The 20,316-nt window shown below is 41.8% G+C and overlaps 1 protein-coding gene across 31 annotated transcripts in view; it reads right to left on the minus strand.

Annotated features, from left to right (window-relative positions):
* The window catches only part of ATP2B2 (ATPase plasma membrane Ca2+ transporting 2), a 754,329-nt gene that overhangs the window by 21,727 nt on the left and 712,286 nt on the right, over nt 1-20,316 (minus strand). For all 31 annotated transcript variants that reach the window (XM_065551218.1, XM_065551250.1, XM_065551243.1 and 28 more), the window contains 4 exons: nt 14,270-14,483; nt 10,442-10,653; nt 5,642-5,749; nt 515-697 (listed from right to left, as the gene is read on the minus strand). In XM_065551218.1, coding sequence (XP_065407290.1) covers nt 515-697; nt 5,642-5,749; nt 10,442-10,653; nt 14,270-14,483 — 717 coding nt within the window. The remainder of the gene's footprint in view (nt 1-514; nt 698-5,641; nt 5,750-10,441; nt 10,654-14,269; nt 14,484-20,316) is intronic.

Consider the following 20,316-nt stretch of genomic DNA (forward strand, 5'->3'; position numbering starts at 1 on the left):
TTTATATTTTATCAGAATCAAACCTTCTTCTTTACCAATGCCACAATCAATTTAAGTTGTTTTATTATTACAGAAGTAGAGGCCACAAACATAAATCTGAATCAGTGAAAAGCCTACATTTTCCAACAGAATATTTTTTTAAAAAGAATTTGCATAACATTTTTCCTCACTAATATAACAGTTAAAATTCTAAAATAGGAATATTTTACTTTCTTTGTCAGTTACTATACCTGTGAAATAGAAAATTCATATCAGCTCTCAGTCTTCAAAGAAAACCATTCTTAGGTCTCTAATTTTATTCATGTTTTACTGTTTTGCAACTAAACCATTTTGAGTTTCTCTGATTTACTATTTTATTAATTGTTGATTAGGAAATGGAAGTGTAGTTACTGGGGTACCTTCCTTTCCATCTCACACATTCTTTATATGGCTCTACTCTGTGGCATTATCTTTTCTGAATGGAAAATCCAGTATATAGCTTTCCAGAGATTCTACATCTGTCCTTTTAACATACCTGAGTTTGGATTCTGTTGAGCCCTCTGAACCAGAGAATTTGTCCACGTCGAAGTTCTCTCTCTGCATGGTCAATTTCTTCAACATCTTCATTCAGGTCTTCTTCAGGTACTTCCTCTTTTTCAGTGAGCCGCCCTGCTTCCTTTAAAAACTTTAGCCTACTTGTTGGGATGGTTGCAATGACCTGAAAAATCACATAACAAAAGGGTGCTGAAAATGTAAGACGTATTTATCAGTGATATTATCATAAATCTACTCATTGCAATGAAAAATACAAGATTTTTCAGTAAGACTTGTAATCCTCCAGAAATGCCAGGATAAACATGTTTATAATAGTGCTTTATATTTATACAACTTCTTTCAGCCCAGGGCACTTAACATGTTTATTGATATGCAAACTATGGGCAGAGGACAAAGATCATCGTCCAGCTATGTTGGAAAAGGATAGGACACACTGGATGTGGTTTAATTAGGCTGCAACTTTATTCTTAAATGTCTGGGAGATAAGTGTACAGTGCAGGTGATTCCATAATCATTTCAATATCTACTGGGGAATCTTCCATCAGCCCTCCCTCTTACCCATCCTGGTCCCCAGCCAACCTGCTGCTGTGACCTCACCATCCTTCCTACCCCCTTGAATGAGGGTGGGAAGGGGGGGCGTTTGGCTCCTTGCAGTACCAGTCATAGAAGCCTCAACCCCTCTGTTTCAGCTCCTTTAAAGAATACCTCCTTTAAATCCTTTACCAATCAATCCATTTTATCTGCTCACAATATCCCCTCCTTATGGAGTACCTGCACTGGACACCCACCCCACATTTACATAATGAGTTGTGGAATCACAGCCTAATTCACATTTCATCTTTGCCCCAACTAAGCCCCCGAGAACCTGCTGTGGAGAAGGAGAAAGAAAACCCAATTCACCTTGGCCAAACTAGCGGTGAGGGAAAAATTCCTTCCCAGCACCCCCTGAGAAAGGTGTGACTAGCACAACACCCCACCCACACTTCCTTGCAGCACCTGTTTCTAGAAGGTGACCATCCAACTTACCCTGGTTATCTAGTAAGGTCTGAGGCTTCACAGAGCAAGGTGGGAAGGGTAACATTTTCTAGAAGTAAGGCACTATTATCTAGTTTTAACACTTCAAAAAACCTTTCCATGATTTCATATCAGCTTGCTGTCTAAAAACAGCAAATGGCAGTCACAAATGTTGCACCTAACTGCCCACTGCTGTGGTCACTGGAACTTCTAGTTGGTCTCTATTTTCCATTTAGACTAGCTCATTATGTCATTTTTATTGACGCCCCCGCTTTGTTCTGCTGCAGAAGTGGCACCTGGAGGGTTTTCAGGCTATTCTGATAAATTTAAAGGTTTTCAAATAGTGTAGTTATACAACATTTTAACAACATTATTTTAAACATGTATTGCTGAGAATTACCCTGTCTCTGGCCAAGCTTTCTTGGACAGTAATCTTCTCTTTATTTTGATTTCTGTTTTTAGATTGAATTGAAATATGGATGCATGGGTATTTAAGCCAAGGCATGTCACCTGAAAAGCTAAATATTGAAAATAAGTCATCCTACAGAGTTAAATGTCAAACCCATTTAGAATGAAAGTGCTTCAGTGTTCGTGCTCTGTTCCTGTTTCAGTAGGAGGTGATTAAGTCCTAGAGGTTGAGATGCATGAAAAACAGGGCCTGCCTGAGAAGGGAAAAAAATCATAACTAGGACAATCCTTTGCAGATGCCAAACTTTTGTCTAAAGATGGGATGCCTGCTCTGTGGGAAGCTTTGGCAGCTGAGAAGGTTGCTGGCTGGCTGCTGAAGTGTATCTCAAGTTTGTGACCATGACCTCCCCAGAGATATGTTGCAGGGTCCAGTTCTTCTTTGCTGCTGGATCGTGGGACTCCAGACTCAGTTTCTGGGTACTGTGGCATGCAATGCTGCCAAGGACACATCAAGCCACAGTGTATGCCTGGCTGAATAGGATCTGAAAACGGAAGTACCAAAGCCACACAACTGGATGTGTAAAACCGATCTTTAAAGGAAGGAAATTGCCAGAGGTCTGGGGACTCGAGAAATGGGATAAGGTAGAGGCAAAGAGTTGTAGGAAGGTAGGTGGGGAATGGAACAAAATGTTTGTGGGGGTCCCCCCTGCAGGTTTCGGTGTGGCAGTGGTAGGGCGAGCTTGATGGATATGGAACAGAGATGATGAATGCTTTCAGGAGGGACCTTGCTGGAGATGTTTCTGAACTGAATGATCCACAACTTTAAAGTTGGAGTTAAAAAAGAAACATGAGGTTGAACTTATTTCTTTTAGGAGTCAGTTTTCCAGCCTCTGACTAGACAAACTTGATCTCCCTAATTTCAAGCCCAGGTGAATGTTGCAGGTTTAAAAGTTTGACTTACTGATTCATTTGGACTCTCTAGGAATTGAGCCACCATAACTTAACAGCTTTCAAAAAGTTACAGTACTCCTATGCTAAATGGATTGTATGGGTTCCATTAAAACTGAAAAGGATGAAGTGATGTTTGACTTAGCAAGACTGCATTGCATGTATAGAGACAACACTGCTGTATTCTGTAGTGACTCTGTATGACAGGGTGTACACATCCTTCAGGGCCCAGTGAGTGTCTCCTCTCAGCTGGGATGACACACTCTGCCCACGCTTCGTTTTATTTTTCACTTTGGCAGATCCCCACCCAGCTCACAGCAGAGTCAGGTCCAGGTCACTAGAGCTGGATTCAGGAAACAAATACCATTTCCCAGGAAACTACGAATTTAACAGTTAGAGCCAAGATTTTCAAAAGTAACTAGTGATTTTGGGAGCCCAACCTGAGACGCCTTAAAGGGGCCAAACATTCAGAAAATGCAGAGCACTCGCCTTTTGAAAGTAGGGCCATTTCAAAGTGTTTCAAGTTGGTCTCCCAAAAACTGAAGCACTCAAAATCAATCACTTGGTCTAAATTCCCTAACCAAAAATCCTGACTGGGTGTGGTGGATGCCTGGGGGAGAAAAGTTCCTGAAGGATGTGGTGAAGCAAAGGGAAACACGTGTTCTATGCTGAACCTGAATTAAACAAGGCAGGTGAGAAAGGACTTCTCTAGGGGAAGTGGGGAGAGACAAAAAGCTTCCTATTAAAAGGTTGCAGGGAGAGAGGAGAAGCCTTGCCACAGGTCAAAAGGGCTTGGTATCTACTAAATAAATTATGCATTCATTTTGTTTGTAATAGTCTGTTTACTGGTTGCCCAAATGTTGAGCACTGTTGTACTTCAGCCCTTGCTTTTTTTGTTCTCCCCCCACACATCTGACACAATAAACTGGTAGTCTGCTAAGTGAACAAATCAGTGGGCTAAAATCAGTACAGTTTTATATTGAAGTTTTAACTCTACAAATTTAATAAAGTGCCTAACCATTTACAGTGACCTCTGCAACCTCTCTCACCTTTGAATGTAAATCAGACAATTGTTAATCTTCAAAGGGTTATGTTGTAATATTTATAAGAATGCACACAGGACAAAATCCAGAAGCAACCCACTGCCCTCTTTTAAATGTTTTAAACAACAAATTAGAACTGAGTGGTTGAATAAATGGCATAATCACCACCACTTTTTTCCCCAAAATGAAGATTTTCCAAGCTGCTGAGGACAAGCCATTTCTTACTAATTGCTGTTCAACTGACATTCAGATTTTCCCAACAACTGTGATTCGGTGCCTCCTGGGGGTAATTTCATCAGCAAGATCAAGTAACGATGGCACCCAGCTATGATTGCCAGGAGGCATCTGCTGACACCAGATTGAGTTCTTTTCTTCAAAAATACTTGTGGCCCCACTGCCCAAGGTGTCTTGCTTAATTTTTTTCAGAATACGATAGTCATCCAACCCAGAAGCTCCGTGTCCATGAAGACAGTTCAGCCAGAATCACTTTAATGGGTGTCACAATTAATTAACTAATTGCAGGGGCAATTTTCCTCTCTCTGCTGGAACACATGCCCTTCTCTGGATAATGATAAGCCATCTCTGCCTAAGATTTATTTTTATTCCAGAGACAGTAAAATACTTTGGGGGACTTTTGTTTGTTTGGGAGGGTGCGAGCTTTGGAATGCATCAGATTAAACCAACTGGCTGATATTTACAAAATATTTTTAGAAGGAAAATACTCTTGCTTCTCCCTTCAAACACTATCTACAAATTACTTAGATTGGTGGTTGTATGCTGCACCCTCACCTCCGGACAATAGCTATTCGAGTGATGTCTATGCAATCACTTCCAGACAGCTAATCATAGAATTAATTTATTCTTTTACCTCTAGATTGTTGCAAATGTTTGATTCACTCATCTACATATAATTCTATTAACTCTTGGCACCAAAGGTTGTAGCAGACCTTATTGCTGGCACCTGGATTAAAATGCATCATGAATTATCAGCTGTTCTGAACGCACTGCAGAAAGCCACCATCATTCAGCTGCCAGTTTTCTTCCTCAGCAAACTGAAGGGATGGGATGGAAAGTCCGGGAGCAAGGTTAGCAGTGGGCTACACTAAGTGAGCTGGTGGATCTCAGTCTGATTCAGAGTAGAGAAGAGTCTATGTCACAAAGAGTAATTGGCATTAATTGCAGCATTGCTAGCAATCTCAGCACAGAGAATAAGCATGTGCACTGAACTATTCACCCACCTCCTAGTGTTTGTCATTTTGGAACATATTTAAGTGACATTAGTGGGGACAACGCAGGGAAGCTTATATTATAACTGCCCTTACTACACTTTTCCTGTGACTAGAGGACTACAGTTCTAAGGGCTATAGATCTAGCATCTTTCACAAACAAATTCACTCAGGAAGTACTTAGTCATTGTATTACTGCACACTATTGGAGAAAGTCTGAAAATTAACAAAAAGTTAAAAAGAACCATGGTGCTACCTTACTGAAAAACGCTGTATTTTTAAAAGGATCGTTTATTTCCAGTGTAATGCCAAATATGATAGAGTGAGAGATGGTTGAGCGGCAATCCTACACACCTTCTTATGAATCAAATTACTTTATGACAAAGTGTTCGCAAAACCAGACCTTCCATCGGTTTGTGAAAACATAATAAATGAGTAGAAAACTATACATTGCTACATGACACTTACCTGACCCCAGACAAGTTCTCCTAGTCCAATAAATACACACCACATCCACTGGTCAAGCTGCAGAGGAGAGCAGCTGAAAGGTTTCCCACCAAACTGCACAATTACTATCTGCAGAGGAAAAATGGGAGGGAGGAAGAAATACTTTATCTTTCTTCTGAAAATATATTTTCCCCACATTTACATGAGCTTTTGCTCTCTCAGTACACTTGTTTACATCTCACTTTGATTCAGCAAGTACATTGCTGGCTGGCACATTTAAGCACACCATAGGCATTTGTTGTTTAGCAGATTTTAGTATGGGGCTGAAGTAGGGAGACCTACATTCTGCTACTTGGCATTTTATGTGTCACTAGGTGCAAGTCAGCAAAAGTAGCCTCCATTCAAAACACTTTGGGACTCCTTTTCAGAAGTGCTGAGCACCTCATCCCTATTGTGGTCAACGGAGGCTTCAGATGGCAGGAGTTTAGGACCTCTGGAAAATCAGACTCAGGCTATCTTAAATAGAGTGCCCATAAACGGACATATCCTGAACTAGATACCCAGGGAAAAGTGTTATTTTAGTTTGGAATTTATATAGTGGAAGAGACCTTTCTCCAGTGTCAACATTTTAATCCATTGCTGCTATGGTTTAGATTAAATCCCAATCAGTTACAGCTCAGTCCTGAATATATTCATTTATCTATAGTCAAACTAGCCTAAAACCATACTAGTTATCGCACAAACTCCTCTAATCAAATGCAACTTGACATTCACATGTTGTATCAAATGACTGATTGAGTTCTAGATCATGTAATGTTAATTCTAGCATTTTTTCTTCAATATCTTTCCACTCGGACTGTCTTTTTAACAGCATCCTAGCGATAACTGATATGGTCTGAGGCTAGGGCGGCTGTAAATGAACACATTCAATAGTAATCTGTGAATGATTGATGGAAATGAAATCTATGGAAGAAATTGGTAACACTGGACTGGATTAAGGTTTCTTGCATAATATATATTCAAAGGTAAAACGAGGTCATTTATGAAAAAGAAATGTTGACTTGCAGGAGAGATTGATCTTGTGGCAAATGTCTCACCATAACAAGATTTCAATTGTGCCATGTGAATAACACAGAATGAACCATTATCTAAATGGGATTTGATATAATGGGATGGAAATGTCTCACAGCATAGTGCTGACCAGGTTCATTCTGACTGATTTAGAAAAAAAAATCTTACTTTTCATTAATATGCAACCTTATGAATAGCTTTGCTTGTTTTTAAGTCAGTGTATAATAGTCAGTGCTAGGTACCATAAAAATCTATAAACAAAGACTGTCCCTACACCTCAGAGAACTTACTTTCTTAAGTATAAAATGAGACAATAGGTGGGACAGACATGGGGAGCACACTAAAAACAATGAGTCAAAACTGTGCAGCAGTCAGTGTCACAGATAAATACATATACTAGTATAGTAATGCCAATGACACTACAATATGGGCCAATGCCCTTTCTTCTCCTCATCTCCCTTGGACCTATGTATAAAATAGCTGTTTCCCAGCACAACACCATCCTGATTCCCAGCAAACCACTCCCTGTGACTTCTATCCCACTGTAGCTGGATTCCTCACTTTTCACTTTGAAAATCCGGTCACCCTTATGTTATATTTTTAGGACTATTGCACAGAAAATTGAAATACCATATGCAGTTCTGCTGTACCCAGCAAATATAGCAAATACACAAGGAGCTACACTTTTTTTTTTTTTAAACTAAACCACCCATGAAACATAAATCAGACTAGGGATTGGCTCTGTCATACCCATACCACATCCATCCACAAGGACAGGCTGAGCTCCTGGAGATTATAGCAAAAAAATGAAACTAATACAGCTGGGCTAGCAACAGCCACCCAATTAAGAACAATATTTCAGAGCAGCTTTAGTAGGCTTCATTATGCAACATTATAACCCCCGCCCCGAAAAAAATTAAGCTCATATGACCCCCCTTCCCCTTGCGAAAGTGGACAAATTGGTTGAAAGAATCACCTTATATTACCTAAGGAAAGATTACCTGGCAGAAAGAGAGACACGGAAAAGCAAGCAGAAGTCAGACTGACTGTGCTATGATCCTTCATTTTTCTCAAATACACAGCTCCCACTGGTCTCAGTGGCAGTTGCATGTGAATACAGTGAGCAGAAATAGGCTCTTGGTTGTGTACAGAGACTAAGGTTTGTATTTATTTTGGAAGAGTTTTTGTTAGTGGATGGAGAGGATTGGGAGGAGTAGACAGAATCCAGCACATTAATTCAGATCTATGAATAGCAACTCCCCTCTCCTCTCAGCCAAAAGCCAGGTATGGAAACACCTGGGAATGGAAAAAAATCTTCAAGCCCCTTCCATGGCAAGGACTTTAGATTTGGTTGTGAATTAAACCCAAGTAGGCCCAGATTTGTAATGGTATTTAGTGTTGCTCAACTCAGTGTTGCAAGGCCTAGGTGACTTAGGAGGCTCAGTCTCATTTTCAATAACACACACTGAGGGCTAGACGCACAATGGGATTTAGGTGCCTAAACGGCCACTTTAGTCCCCTTCATCCACAATTTAGATCTTCAAAACTCCTGCTCAGCCGCTACCTAAAGTTCCTAGGCAACTCAGTGTTTCCTGGAGAAGTCCCCGTGATACCTACATGTCTCCTGATGGGCAAGCCTAGTCCTGATGCACAACTCTTCACATGTGCCTATGTCCCAGTGGGATTCACAACCCAGGCTTTCTCCCACCTACCGGGACCAATCAGAGGCCTGCTCAAAACACAGCTGGTGTGGAGCTGCTGCCCTCTTTTGCTCAAGAGCAAAATACTCCACATGTTTAGAGCATTCACCCAAGATGTGGGAGATCTGGATTCAATTTCCTTCTCTAACTGATGTGGAGCAGGGACTTGAAGCCAGGTCTCCCCTCTGCCAGGTGAGGGTCCTAAACATCTCCAGGCTATAGAATCGCTCTCTGGCCCATTGCATATTCAATTATTTTTATAAAAGTGCAAATGCTTCAACAGGAGAGATTGAGAGAGACCTAAAATACTTCACAGCCCAGGGGTTAGGGAGATCTCCGGGAATACGGGGGATTAGGTGCCTAAATATCTTTAAATAGCAGGCCCTTAGTGACTTTGTGTAGCTGCAGCATTCCCCACAAAGGGCTTACCAGGTGATGTTTGGCATAGGACTGTACAGCGGAATGGCTGATGTGGGACTAAAAGAATGACACCAGGGGAAAGAGAAGTTTTCTGCACTGATAGCCCAGCATGAAATAGATTTGGCTATTAGTGAAGAATACTCTAGGGCAGGGGTCGACAACCTTTCAAAAGTGGTGTGCCGAGTCTTCATTTATTCACTCTAATGTAAGGTTTCGCATGCCGGTAACATTTTAACGTTTTTAGAAGGTCTCTTTCTATAAGTCTATATTATATAACTAAACTATTGTATGTAAAGTAAACAAGGTTTTCAAAATGTTTAAGAAGCTTCATTTAAAATTAAATTAAAATGCTGATCTTAAGCCACCAGCCTGCTCAGCTCGCTGCCAGCCTGGGTGTCTGTTCACCTAGGCCGGCAGAGGGCTGATCAGGGCCTGTGGTGGGGTGTTTCAGGGGTCAGGGATGAGGTGTGTGTGTGTGTGGGGGGGGGTTCAGAGATCAGGGCAGAGGCCTGGCGACTGTGGGGCATGCACGGCAGAAGGTTGGATGTGTGTTGGGGTGTGGGGGGTTCAGGGCAGAAGGCTGAGGGAATGGGGGGTGCAGGGCAGAGGGATGGGTGTGTGTTGGGGTGGGGTGGGGGTTCAGGGCAGAGGGCTGGGGTGTGTGGGGGGTGCAGGGCAGAAGACGGGGGTGCTCGGCTCGTGGGGGTGCTCCCAGCCCCCTGCCCTGAGCGGCTCAGGGCAGGGGGCTGGAAGGGATATGCCCTGTTCCACCCCCTTCCCCCAGGCTCCATCCCTGCCTCTCTTTGCGTCCTCCACGGAGCTGTGTGCACGTTACCGCTCTTCCCCCTCCCCCTCGCTAGGGCCATCAGCTGATTGGCGCAGGGACGGAGAGGAGGAGGGGCAGGAAAGCACCACGCTGGGGGAAGGAACAGGGAAGGGGGAAGCTTGGCTGCCGCAGAACCAAGCTTCTGCCTCCTGGCCCCGCAGGGAAGAGTGGTGGGCGGGGGGGCCGAGTGGGGCTGGGGGCCGGGACCGCGGCAGGGAGCTGCATGCCACTTAAAATCGGCTCGCGTGCCATGTTTGGCACGCGTGCTGTTGGTTGCCGACCCCTGCTCTAGGGATATCTGATGGACCTCTGGATCCCAGCTGACATGAAGGAAACGGGTCAATGCTTGCACCCATTAACAACAAACCAACTTGTTCATCCCTACTATGAACAATAGTAGTAAATAAGTGTAAAAAGTTATTTGCTACCATTGGTTAATGATAATGCTATTAATAATCTCCATTGAAAATAATGAGACTTCTTGTTTCAACAAATCAGTTACTCATTGTAATTAACCATACTTCTTATAAATCTTAACCATAAGTCTCTTGTGAAAAAGTAACATACTATACTCTGTTTAGCATGCTTTCACTAGGTTTGTAAATATTAAGTGTTCTAAATTATCATTACTGATAGAAGCAGTTATTTTGATTAAAGCAGAATAGGTCTGATACAGGATGAATGAGCATTTGGATTGATAAGAGACAACCATGGCCACAAAAGCATTTGATTTTTCCAAAGAACAAAGACAGAAAAATTGTACATTTCTGATGAATAGTTGCTATTTCTTGCATGAATGATTACCTGTACAGCAAATGTACCCAGTACAATAGTGCAAAATATAGGGTTTCTAAAAATGCCATCAAAAACATTCCTCTCGCCGTGGATTTTGCGTGCGTTGATTTCATTGAATAGCTGCATCATGACGAAGGTATTGAAGATAATGGTGTAGTGCTCAGAAGGAGGAGAGTGGAGTGGTGCATTCCGACCACTGTCAATCTTAAACATTTTTTCACCTTAATGCAAAAAAGAATAAAAAAGTTTGTTTCTGCTATAAAAAATTCAGCCTCGACTTTGTGTTATATTGCCATTCCCGCTCATGGGCTGCCTCCTCGGTCTTGTGTTGTTTTGTTTTTATTTTTTAGCAGCATTGCTTCCACAATTACTACACTGCAGGCATAGTTCCCAACTCAGTGAGCAAAGAAATCCAGAATTCCCACTGTGAAGCTTCATAAGGTTGACTATTATCCAGTGACTCAATGTACCAGCTCAAATGATTTTTGGTAGGGTTTTTTCTCCCACCAGGTAGGAACGACTCTAAAGAGTCATTTCTTTCATCTCATTTACTCAGAGCAGGAGACTTGTTGACACTGCATTTGCCATTTCTAAAACAATTAGCAGCAACCATCCTTCAACAATCTCTGCATATTACTTCCTAATATGCATTATTCTTGACAAGTAGTCAAGGATATTAACTAAAAAGAACAGCAGCTACCACCACCCAATTTTAAAATGATTTGTTTTTGTCCATTTGTCTGTTAATCTACTTTGTAAGCACCTAATAGGAGATCATACTATTATTTAGATAACTGAAAATTGATTGTCAATATTAAAAAAGCAACATTTTGTACAGTATGAACAGTAATTGTAGAGGTTACATAACACTTGGAAATACATCTACACACAGGGCCACTTTACTTATTCACTATATGTATACATGTCACAATTCTTAACACATGTATACCTATATATAAAAAGAGACCCTTAGAATAAGGGCAGAACATTAATCTGTATGAGTAAAGAATAGAGATAAAATAAATGTAAAGGGGGAATTTTGCTCTGCAGCAAACTTTAACAAACATTTGGTTATACCAAACATCATTCACTTGGACAATATTGTTCCGGGCTCCCAGTGGTGTTACTGTTTGAATGAGAGGCTTCCACCTCACAAACAGTTATAGATCTGAGAGAACTGCAGTAAGGTCATATTCTATCAGTAGAGTCATCAGAGAACTGAACTTTGCCTTTGATGTTTGAGCAGCTCCAGTGAAAATCAATGGGAACTGTGCGCATGCATCCAAAGGAAGACTTTGGCCTATAGTCTTTTGACTTAAAAAAGTTGTGATAACATAAATGTAGCATTATAACTTTACTATGGGTGTGATGCTGAAGATAGAGCTGAGACTTTTAAACACAGATTACATGGATATGTATAATCATTACCAAAGACTTCAAACCAAGTAATGAAGACCATTATGAAAGGCAAATGGACTTATGCTTAAATGTGATTGAATTTTTTCTTTGACATGATTATCCATAATTAAATCTTCAAAAATTCCATTTCACTGCATTACTTCATTCCAAAAACAGGACCTGCTGCTTCCGTGGAATAGAAGTAGATAAGGTTGCATCTAAGTTTCCATTGCCCACTCTTCTCCCAAGGCCACTAGAAACATACCAGCTTTAAAATTTGGTAGGTCAGGCCTGGGACCAAGATACAATTTTTTTGTGCAGCAGTTTAACTGAACAGGACAATGGCTTCTAGATTTATGACACTCTAAAAATAGAGGCAATCAGTGTTCAAACACACGTGCCAACTTATAGCAGCAAAGGGAAAGGAGGAGAGAGAGAAGGAATTTGATTTGCTAAACTCTTGTACAGAAGATCATTGATCAGAGTCCAGTTTAAACAGTTAGCTTATGAATCTGGAACTGTGGATTACTGGCCGTGGGAAACTTAGTACAGCATATCAAATGATTCCTAAGTTTTCACTAAAAAAGTATCTAGCTCTTTACCTTATCTTTACCAAATTGCTAATCTGATTGCTAGGAAGCTTATTGGAAAGGAAAGAAGCACATTTTCTTTTTACCATGTAGGATACAGCTGAACCTCCTGAAGCTCCCAAGGGAGCCTACTGCTGCATTTCCTAAGGCTCTCAGGAAATGGGGTGGGCTGTACGCCTCCTCAGAAATGTGAAGGGGACTGGAGAGCCTCCTGAGGCTCACTATGTGTGCGGGGCAAAGGTTCTTCTCTCCTGCAGGCCTTCAAGAAGGGTCCTTCTCTCAGCCTTGGGAGGCTCACTGGAGGGCCACCTATAACTCCCATAAAGCGTACAGGATGTTTGACTTTCAGATGCACCTATTATGAAGGCTCATGTGCATAGTTTAGATAGTCATAGGCTGACACGCTTATTAGGCTTTCTAGGGGCCATCAGAATCCTCCTGCAAATATTAGGTACTAGTTGGGGGACATCTCCCCTTCCCACCCCAACCTCAGAAACTTATCAGGCTCATTATAGGCTGCTCCTTTGCTTTAACAGGCTTGTCAGCCCCCCTAGCATCCAAAATAGGCTCACAGCTGCAGGGAGGAGCCTGGCCCTCCTAAGGCATGTACATACATGAATGTACATTCATAACAACTTATTAGGGAGTGTATTACATAGCCTGTAATTACAAATTATGTATTACAAAGACATAGATTTCAGGCCATCAACAAATGCCAATTTAATATCGGTTAAAAATTAGACAAGTTCATGGAGGATAGGTCCCTCAATGGCTATTAGCCAGGAAAGTCAGAGATACAACCCTGTGCTCTGGGTGTCCATAAGTCTCTAACTGACAGATGCTGGGAGTGGACGACAGGGGATGGATCACTCAATTGCTCTGTTCTGTTCTTCCCCTTTGAAGCATCTGGCATCAGCCACTGTCAGAATACTGGGCTAGACGGACCACTGGTCTGACCCAGTATGGCCATTCTTATGACATATTGTCATGAACACAGTACATGAGCCCCAAGTGTTAATTATTATCATCAGCCTCTTGAACAAATGCACTAAGTGACATAGAGGAAGAGTGACTATTATTCTTTCTGGGTTATTCCTTGCAATGAAAAACGGTCCTTTTCTCCCCTATATCTCATGTCCCCAAAGACCCCATTCTAGAAGAAAAGCATTCACCATCAGTAAAACCTGAATTACTGTAAGACCACGGGTAGAGGGCTGAAATAATAAATTAGCCAATTTTTTTCCTTCCAACAGTCACAGGTGTTAAATCCCAGAATGGAGTTTATTGTCTAGTCTAAATAGATTCTAATTACTTGCTTGTTTGTCTAGATTATCCGGACGATAGCATTTATCATGGAAGAACACTGAACAATATTGTCAGTTCCCAAATTGAAGTGGCTTTTTGTACCAGCATAACTTGAATCTGTACATTTCAGATTCAACAGAAATAAAATATTAAGTTTCCTAGCAAAGAGGACAAGGCTTGAAATTTGAGCTTAGAAACAGCCTGACCAGTTTGGTTAACACCCATACTGACCTAAACCTTTCCCAGTGCCTTGAACCTACACTTTTCTTAATACTCCAAAAAGCTAGATTAAGCAAATCCCACATTTTTACCAAGAACATATGAAAAGTTCCAGAATGACCCCTTACATCCCATCAACCTCCAGTTGGGGCTATTCCATCTCCCCTTATCTCTTTTAGTGCCACTGCATGGCTCAACACCTTGGGCATGTCTCGGGTGAGCCCTGACTAAAGCTTAATGCAAATGTTTGGTACTTTGGAATAATCAGTACAGCAAGCTACAGCTGAGACCTAAAGTGAACAAAAATATGTTTTGTTTATCTTACCAACAAAGAGAAGCGTAAAAATGAGAGTTAGCTGGTAGACAGCATGGCCCAGAATATTCTTCATCATGGTACGTGATATAAGAGGCTTGTTTCTGCCATATGGTCTCCTTAGCAGTAGAGACTCTGTAGGGGGTTCAGTGGCCAGAGCAAGAGAAGCAAAGGTGTCCATAATTAGATTGACCCACAGCATCTGCACAGCTTTCAGTGGAGAGTCCTTAGGAGACAAAATAAAATATAATGTGTTTCTTTGTTTTGGTTTGCTAAAATGATCATTGTCTCCACCATTTCTTCCCTTCACACTCAATGTCTTATTGTGCTATTGCGAGGCAGTAATATCAGAAAGGGTATGGAGCTGAGCAAAGACGAACAATCAGATTTATCGCCAATCATTTCAGCCAGCAGCATTTGCATCCAGACACCTTATTTAGCATCACATTAATCCCATCTGAATAATTTGATTATACAATGTACCATAGCACTTTACCCCAGGGATTGTTTTTAAATTGTTTAGAAGTCAGGTTTGGGTGACTAAATATTAAAGACTATCAAAAAATATGTTTTCCAGGGTGGGGACAGAAAAAAACCTATATTAAAACAATTAAAATATCAAGTTTAATGTGAATTTATATCTAAGCTATGTCTACAATTTGCTGTAGTACACACATTGTGTTGCCTGAAATTGATCAAAATCTTGGAACAATTCAATGTGAGATTTTGATAAATTCAAATTTTATAGTTTATTTTATTTTTAAACACAGAAATAAACTACGTTATTCAGCTCAGATGTGAACTGAATGTACTCAACATCCTATTAAAAGCAAGTAGGGAGAGAGAAGACTGATTCATCTACTAAATCACAGGAAGAGTCATTAGGAACTATGAAGCAGAATGTTCATGTTCCTCATCAAAAAATATTCACAGGACACCCAAACATCAGCATTATTACCAAAATGTTAATAGATTTTGGTAGGATTAGGTATTTATTTTCCAAACTAGATTAGCAACCACTAGAAGGAGCTATTTGCTCATTTAATCCAAGATGGAGACAGCCTAAGGTCACACCATATAGGGCTTTAGATCACATTACAAACAAACCAACCAACCAACAAAAAACCTAATACAGCTCTCAGGTGAAAAGTAAATGACAAAAAGAAATATATATTAAATTGCAGTTTGGCTAATGATCCGTTCTCAGTAACTGTACCTCACTGGACCAATTGTAATGACACGTAATTGTGTTTGCTTCTAAGAGCCATAGCAAGGAAGAAAGAGGTAGATTTTTTTTCTTGGAACACACATGAATAATTCTAGTTCCTGTGCCTTTAGTGTGAATCTGAAATAGATAGCATTAGTGAAATCTATTTTCAGACTCAGCGAGAGAGGGGTACTTTATTCATATCAGGGATGGGTAAGAGAATTCTCAAAAATAATATGAGATAACACTCCAACATTTTATCACATAACAGGGATAATTTACGCAGGGGTTCTCAGACTGGGGGCCGGGACCCCTCAGGGGGTTGGACGGTTATTACATGGGGGGGTCGAGAGCTGTCAGCCTCCATCCCCAAAACCCACTTCACCTCCAGCATTTATAATAGTGTTCAATATTTTAAAATGTGTTTTTAATTTATAAGGGGAGTCGCACTCAGAGGCTTGCTGTGTGAAAGAAGTCACCAATACAAAAATTTGAGAACCATTGACTTACAGTGTGAAAGTTTGAAGATCACAGTATTGTTGTTATGCGCCATATATTTTTACCATAGTGCATAGGTGAGGCAAAGGAGTGTCAGACTAATTTACAGACCAAAATAAATACCATTAAAAACACTTGTTTGAAGCCTGCACTTTTCTTGAGAGATGTAAAGGTTTATTTTTAATGAAGACTTCTCAAGCTTTTATATCAGTTTCAATACCAAGGAGCAATTGCTGTTAAGGACAGCACTTGGAGACAAACTGTAAATGTTTTGGTCTCTGTGTTTGCTTGAAATTACAGTCTTGATCTCACAATACATTCATTTTCCTGCAAATAAATAAACGTGCATTTAAAACATTCTTTTGTTGCAGACTGTATTTAAAAAACAATGTTGAGGTTTGGCCTACTCGAGGCGTGGGGGAGGCAATCTACTGCTTTGGCACAAGTTGGGCATGCTAGGGAGCAGAGAATGATTAGCCAAGATTAGTCAAGATTCTTGACTTCCTGGCCATGGGCAGCATAAACTGGGCATATCAGGAGGAGAAATCAGTTTAGCCAGCTGATATGCAGCTCCAGCAATAGGAAGTGCCTGTATTTGTAGGGATGGGGGGGGGGGTTAAACAAAGGATAAGTAGGATTAACTAGGTCCCAGATTTTGTGGTTTTACCAATGTGGAATGGCCCAAAGCAGTGGTGACCTTATGCTAAGGTTTCACCATCATGGCTTACAGACTCCTAGTGCTGAGGTACCTAATATACATAAAAAGGGGGAAACATAATCAGGTTTTTACTGAAGAATTTGCCTCATACTATTTTCACATTTTGTATGGTTAACAAGAGCACTGCACAAGCATTTTCTGTTTGGAGATAACTTTAGAAGCTGGATTGCTGCCTCAAGTGTTCATCCCCACATCAACGAAAATTACATCTGTACATTATTCATAATAAACAGTCATGTGGGCAATAGCCAAGGCCTCAGATATTCCTATGAATAATGTTACAGGCAGTTCCTTTCTTTGACCCATCTTCACACAAGTGTAACCAGACGTCATCAGCTTGGGCAGCAACACGTTCTCACCAGTTCACTGTGCCAATCACCCTGAGTTCCTAAAGTGCCTCTAATAATTACCAATTATCTGCAGTGCTGCACAGCTCAATCAAGTGTAAAACCTCGTTCTAAGCCCAAGTCCAAACATTAACACATGTTAGTTTGAGCAGCCAGTGTCATGAAATTTCCACTGCAACTCTACCTGGTTTCTGATTAGTTAGTGGAAACTAAAGAAAATGTCTATCAGACATGGAGTTTAGTCTTCCATTATAGTTTTTAGTCTTGTTCTGACTCTATGCAGCACTAGAACAGGTAAGTGGCATTCAAGCTTAATGTTCTTATGGCAGTCTCTGGCCACTGACTAAATGGCCAAAGAATCCTTTGATCTTGTAGGTGAAGTTCAAAATAATACATCATCATGTAGCCTCCAACGATTGTTGGGAGGAAAGATGTTCACATTGCGATCCACCTGAGATCACCACTTACTTGTCAAGTTCTTTTCCATTTGACCTTGGAAAAGGTTACTATTTGCCTAAAGGTAAAAGTCCCTCATATCAAATGATTTTACACTTTATCTTGGAAAACACTTAAAGTACAAATCACAAGAGGCTGGCAATAAACCACAAATCTATTGTGACACATACAGCCTCACAAATTTTAGAGCTTGTTATTTTTGAGTTAAGATGACAAGCTGTAAGGGGACAGAAAGGTGTTTTTATCCTTACCTTTTAATTCCCATTTGTCGCTCAGCACACACAAACACTTGCCTACATTAGCCACTGTCCCATTAAAGAGGCTTTTCTGCAAAACTTTTGAAACATTTTCTAGGTACAAACATTTTTGCTGCTAGTCCTATTAGATATAAGTTTAATAGAAGCTGCCCAGTCCGTTAAATTCTACTTGCAAACTTCTTGATATTTACTTCCAACCTTCAGGTGATCAGTACAGTCTAATTCTATTTACTGTGCAGTATTATTAACCAAAAGCACAGAAGACTCCTAAATTGTTAGGATTTGTCAAATGCTGCTGTTTAGAATGCTAGAGTGTATCAACACTAAGGGCACGTCTTCACTACCCGCCGGATCGGCGGGTAGCAAGCGGTCTATTGGGGATCGACTTATCGCATCTAGTGAAGACGCGATAAAATCGATCCCTGATCGCTCTGCCGTCGACTCTGGAAATCCACCGCGGCAAGAGGTGGCAGTGGAGTTGACGGCGGCGTGGCAGCGGTCGACTTGCCGCCATCCTCACAGCCAGGTAAGTCGACCTAAAATACGCAACTTCAGCTATGCTATTCACGTAGCTGAAGTTGCGTATCTTAGGTCGACCCCCCGCTGTAGTGTAGACCTAGCCTAAGTAACATGCAAAGTAATACCTTATAAATTTCTGAAGTAACTTTCATCCTCATTATTCAGGAGTTGAAGTGTATAGTGACAGCTGTACTTAAGATAGTGCATCATTTCTAAAGTGCTTTTTCAAGTACTTTTAATTTTTGCCAAATGTTTAGCCTTTTCAGCTAAGACTTTCAAGGGTAAGTCTCTGCCAAAATATGAATTCTGTTTTAAAATCCAAGTAAAACTCATTAATTTTTGAGTATGAACTGTTTAAAATATATTCCTTTGCCTTTTTTTTAAATGTAACCTTTTACAAACAACCACAAAGCCTCAACTATTTGAGGTAGAATTAGAATTTGGCACAGAGATACACCTTAGCTTGGACATTTGCCTTATGTTGCTCCAGTAAAATTCTGTTTTGATTTGCCTGAGGTGTATTTAAAGATTATTTTGTGCATGAACAGATTTTTTTAATAATTAAAAAAAACAATGTCCCAGTGTTTTCTTGCCACTGTATTTGCCTAGGTAAGTAAGTTGCATGAAATTTTGGGTCTTGGAAGGGATGTATGGAATTCCATGGGATAAATGAGAGTATGGAGTCCTGTCTCCAGGGCCGGCTCTAGGCACCAGCACTCCAAGCATGTGCTTGGGGTGGCACTTAACAAGGGGCGGCACTCCAGCTCCTTTCCCCCCCCACCTTGGGGTGCAAAAAGCCGGGAGCTGGCCCTGAGTGGAGGTGAGCTGCGGTGGTGGGGTGCGTGGGGAGGGCCACAGGAAGTAACCCTTGGGGGGGGCAGAGGAACCGCTCTCTCTCCCCCCAGCTCACCTCCACTCCACTGCCACCTGCTCCCCCGAGCGCAACGCCACTCCGCTTCTGCCCCCTCCCTCCCTCCCAGGCTTGCCGCGCGAATCAGCTGTTTTGCGGCAAGCCTGGGAGGGAGCGGGGAGAAGCGGAGCAGTGGTGGCGGAGGTGAGCTGCGGCGGTGGGGGGTGTGGGAAGGGCCACATGAAGGAACCACCCCCCCCCAGCTCACCTCTGCTCCATTGCTGCTTGCTCCCCCGAGCCCGCCATCGCTTGCCTGGGACGGGAGGGAGAGGTAGGAGGGCAAATGCGGCATGCCCAGGGGAGGAGGCGGGGCCAGGGATTTGGGGAAGGGGTTGGAATGGGGCGGGGAAGGGGCGGGGCCGGGGGGCGCGGGACTTTTTTTTGCTTGGGGTGGCAAAAAACTTGGAGCTGGCTCTGCCTGTCTCGTTCAGTGCACAACAGTTCATAGTGTTTCAGGCAGGGCTTCACAAGAATCTCTTGCTCACTGAGAAAGCTGTACACTGAATGAGCCAAGGCCTCTACACCTGGTGTCTGGAGAATGAGATGAGGACCTATGAGTCTGGACCTCATTAATTTACTGAAATCAGTACCTTTAGTCTTAATTTACATCGGTTTAACAAAGTAGATCTGGATGCGCAGAAAGGATGGTGTGTAGTAAATTAGCCACGGTGCGTCCAGATGCCAACCACACTTAAAGCGTAGGCTGGACAGTGCACAGTGAATGAGGCAAGGAATAAACAAACTTGAAAAGGGAGGTGTAATAGAGTGGCATGCCCTATATGGACCAGAGACCTCAAGACAGCTATCCCCATCCAATTAGTCTTGCCTGCCACTCTTGGGATGGGGTTTGGGGTTTAAGGTTTAATTACCAGAACCAGTAAGATACAGAGAATCTGATTCCGCCATAAAGAGCAACAGGAAGCTGCAGAGAGGGGAGCAAGGGAAGGAGAAAATCAGAGTGAAGTTAGAATGAGAGACTTCAGCAGAGGCCAAGGCAGGGAATGGCTGCTGGGAGTGAGTCTTCAGGGAAAACGCCCCAGGCAGACACCCCCCCAGTGGGAAAAGATGAGGAGTACAGACCTGCTGGAGATTTGAGAACTTAAATTTGGGAAATATTTTGTTACATTAATAAATCCAGCCCCCAGGA

This window comes from Chrysemys picta, chromosome 7 (genome assembly GCF_011386835.1).
Source record: "Chrysemys picta bellii isolate R12L10 chromosome 7, ASM1138683v2, whole genome shotgun sequence".
Lineage (NCBI taxonomy): Eukaryota > Metazoa > Chordata > Testudines > Emydidae > Chrysemys > Chrysemys picta.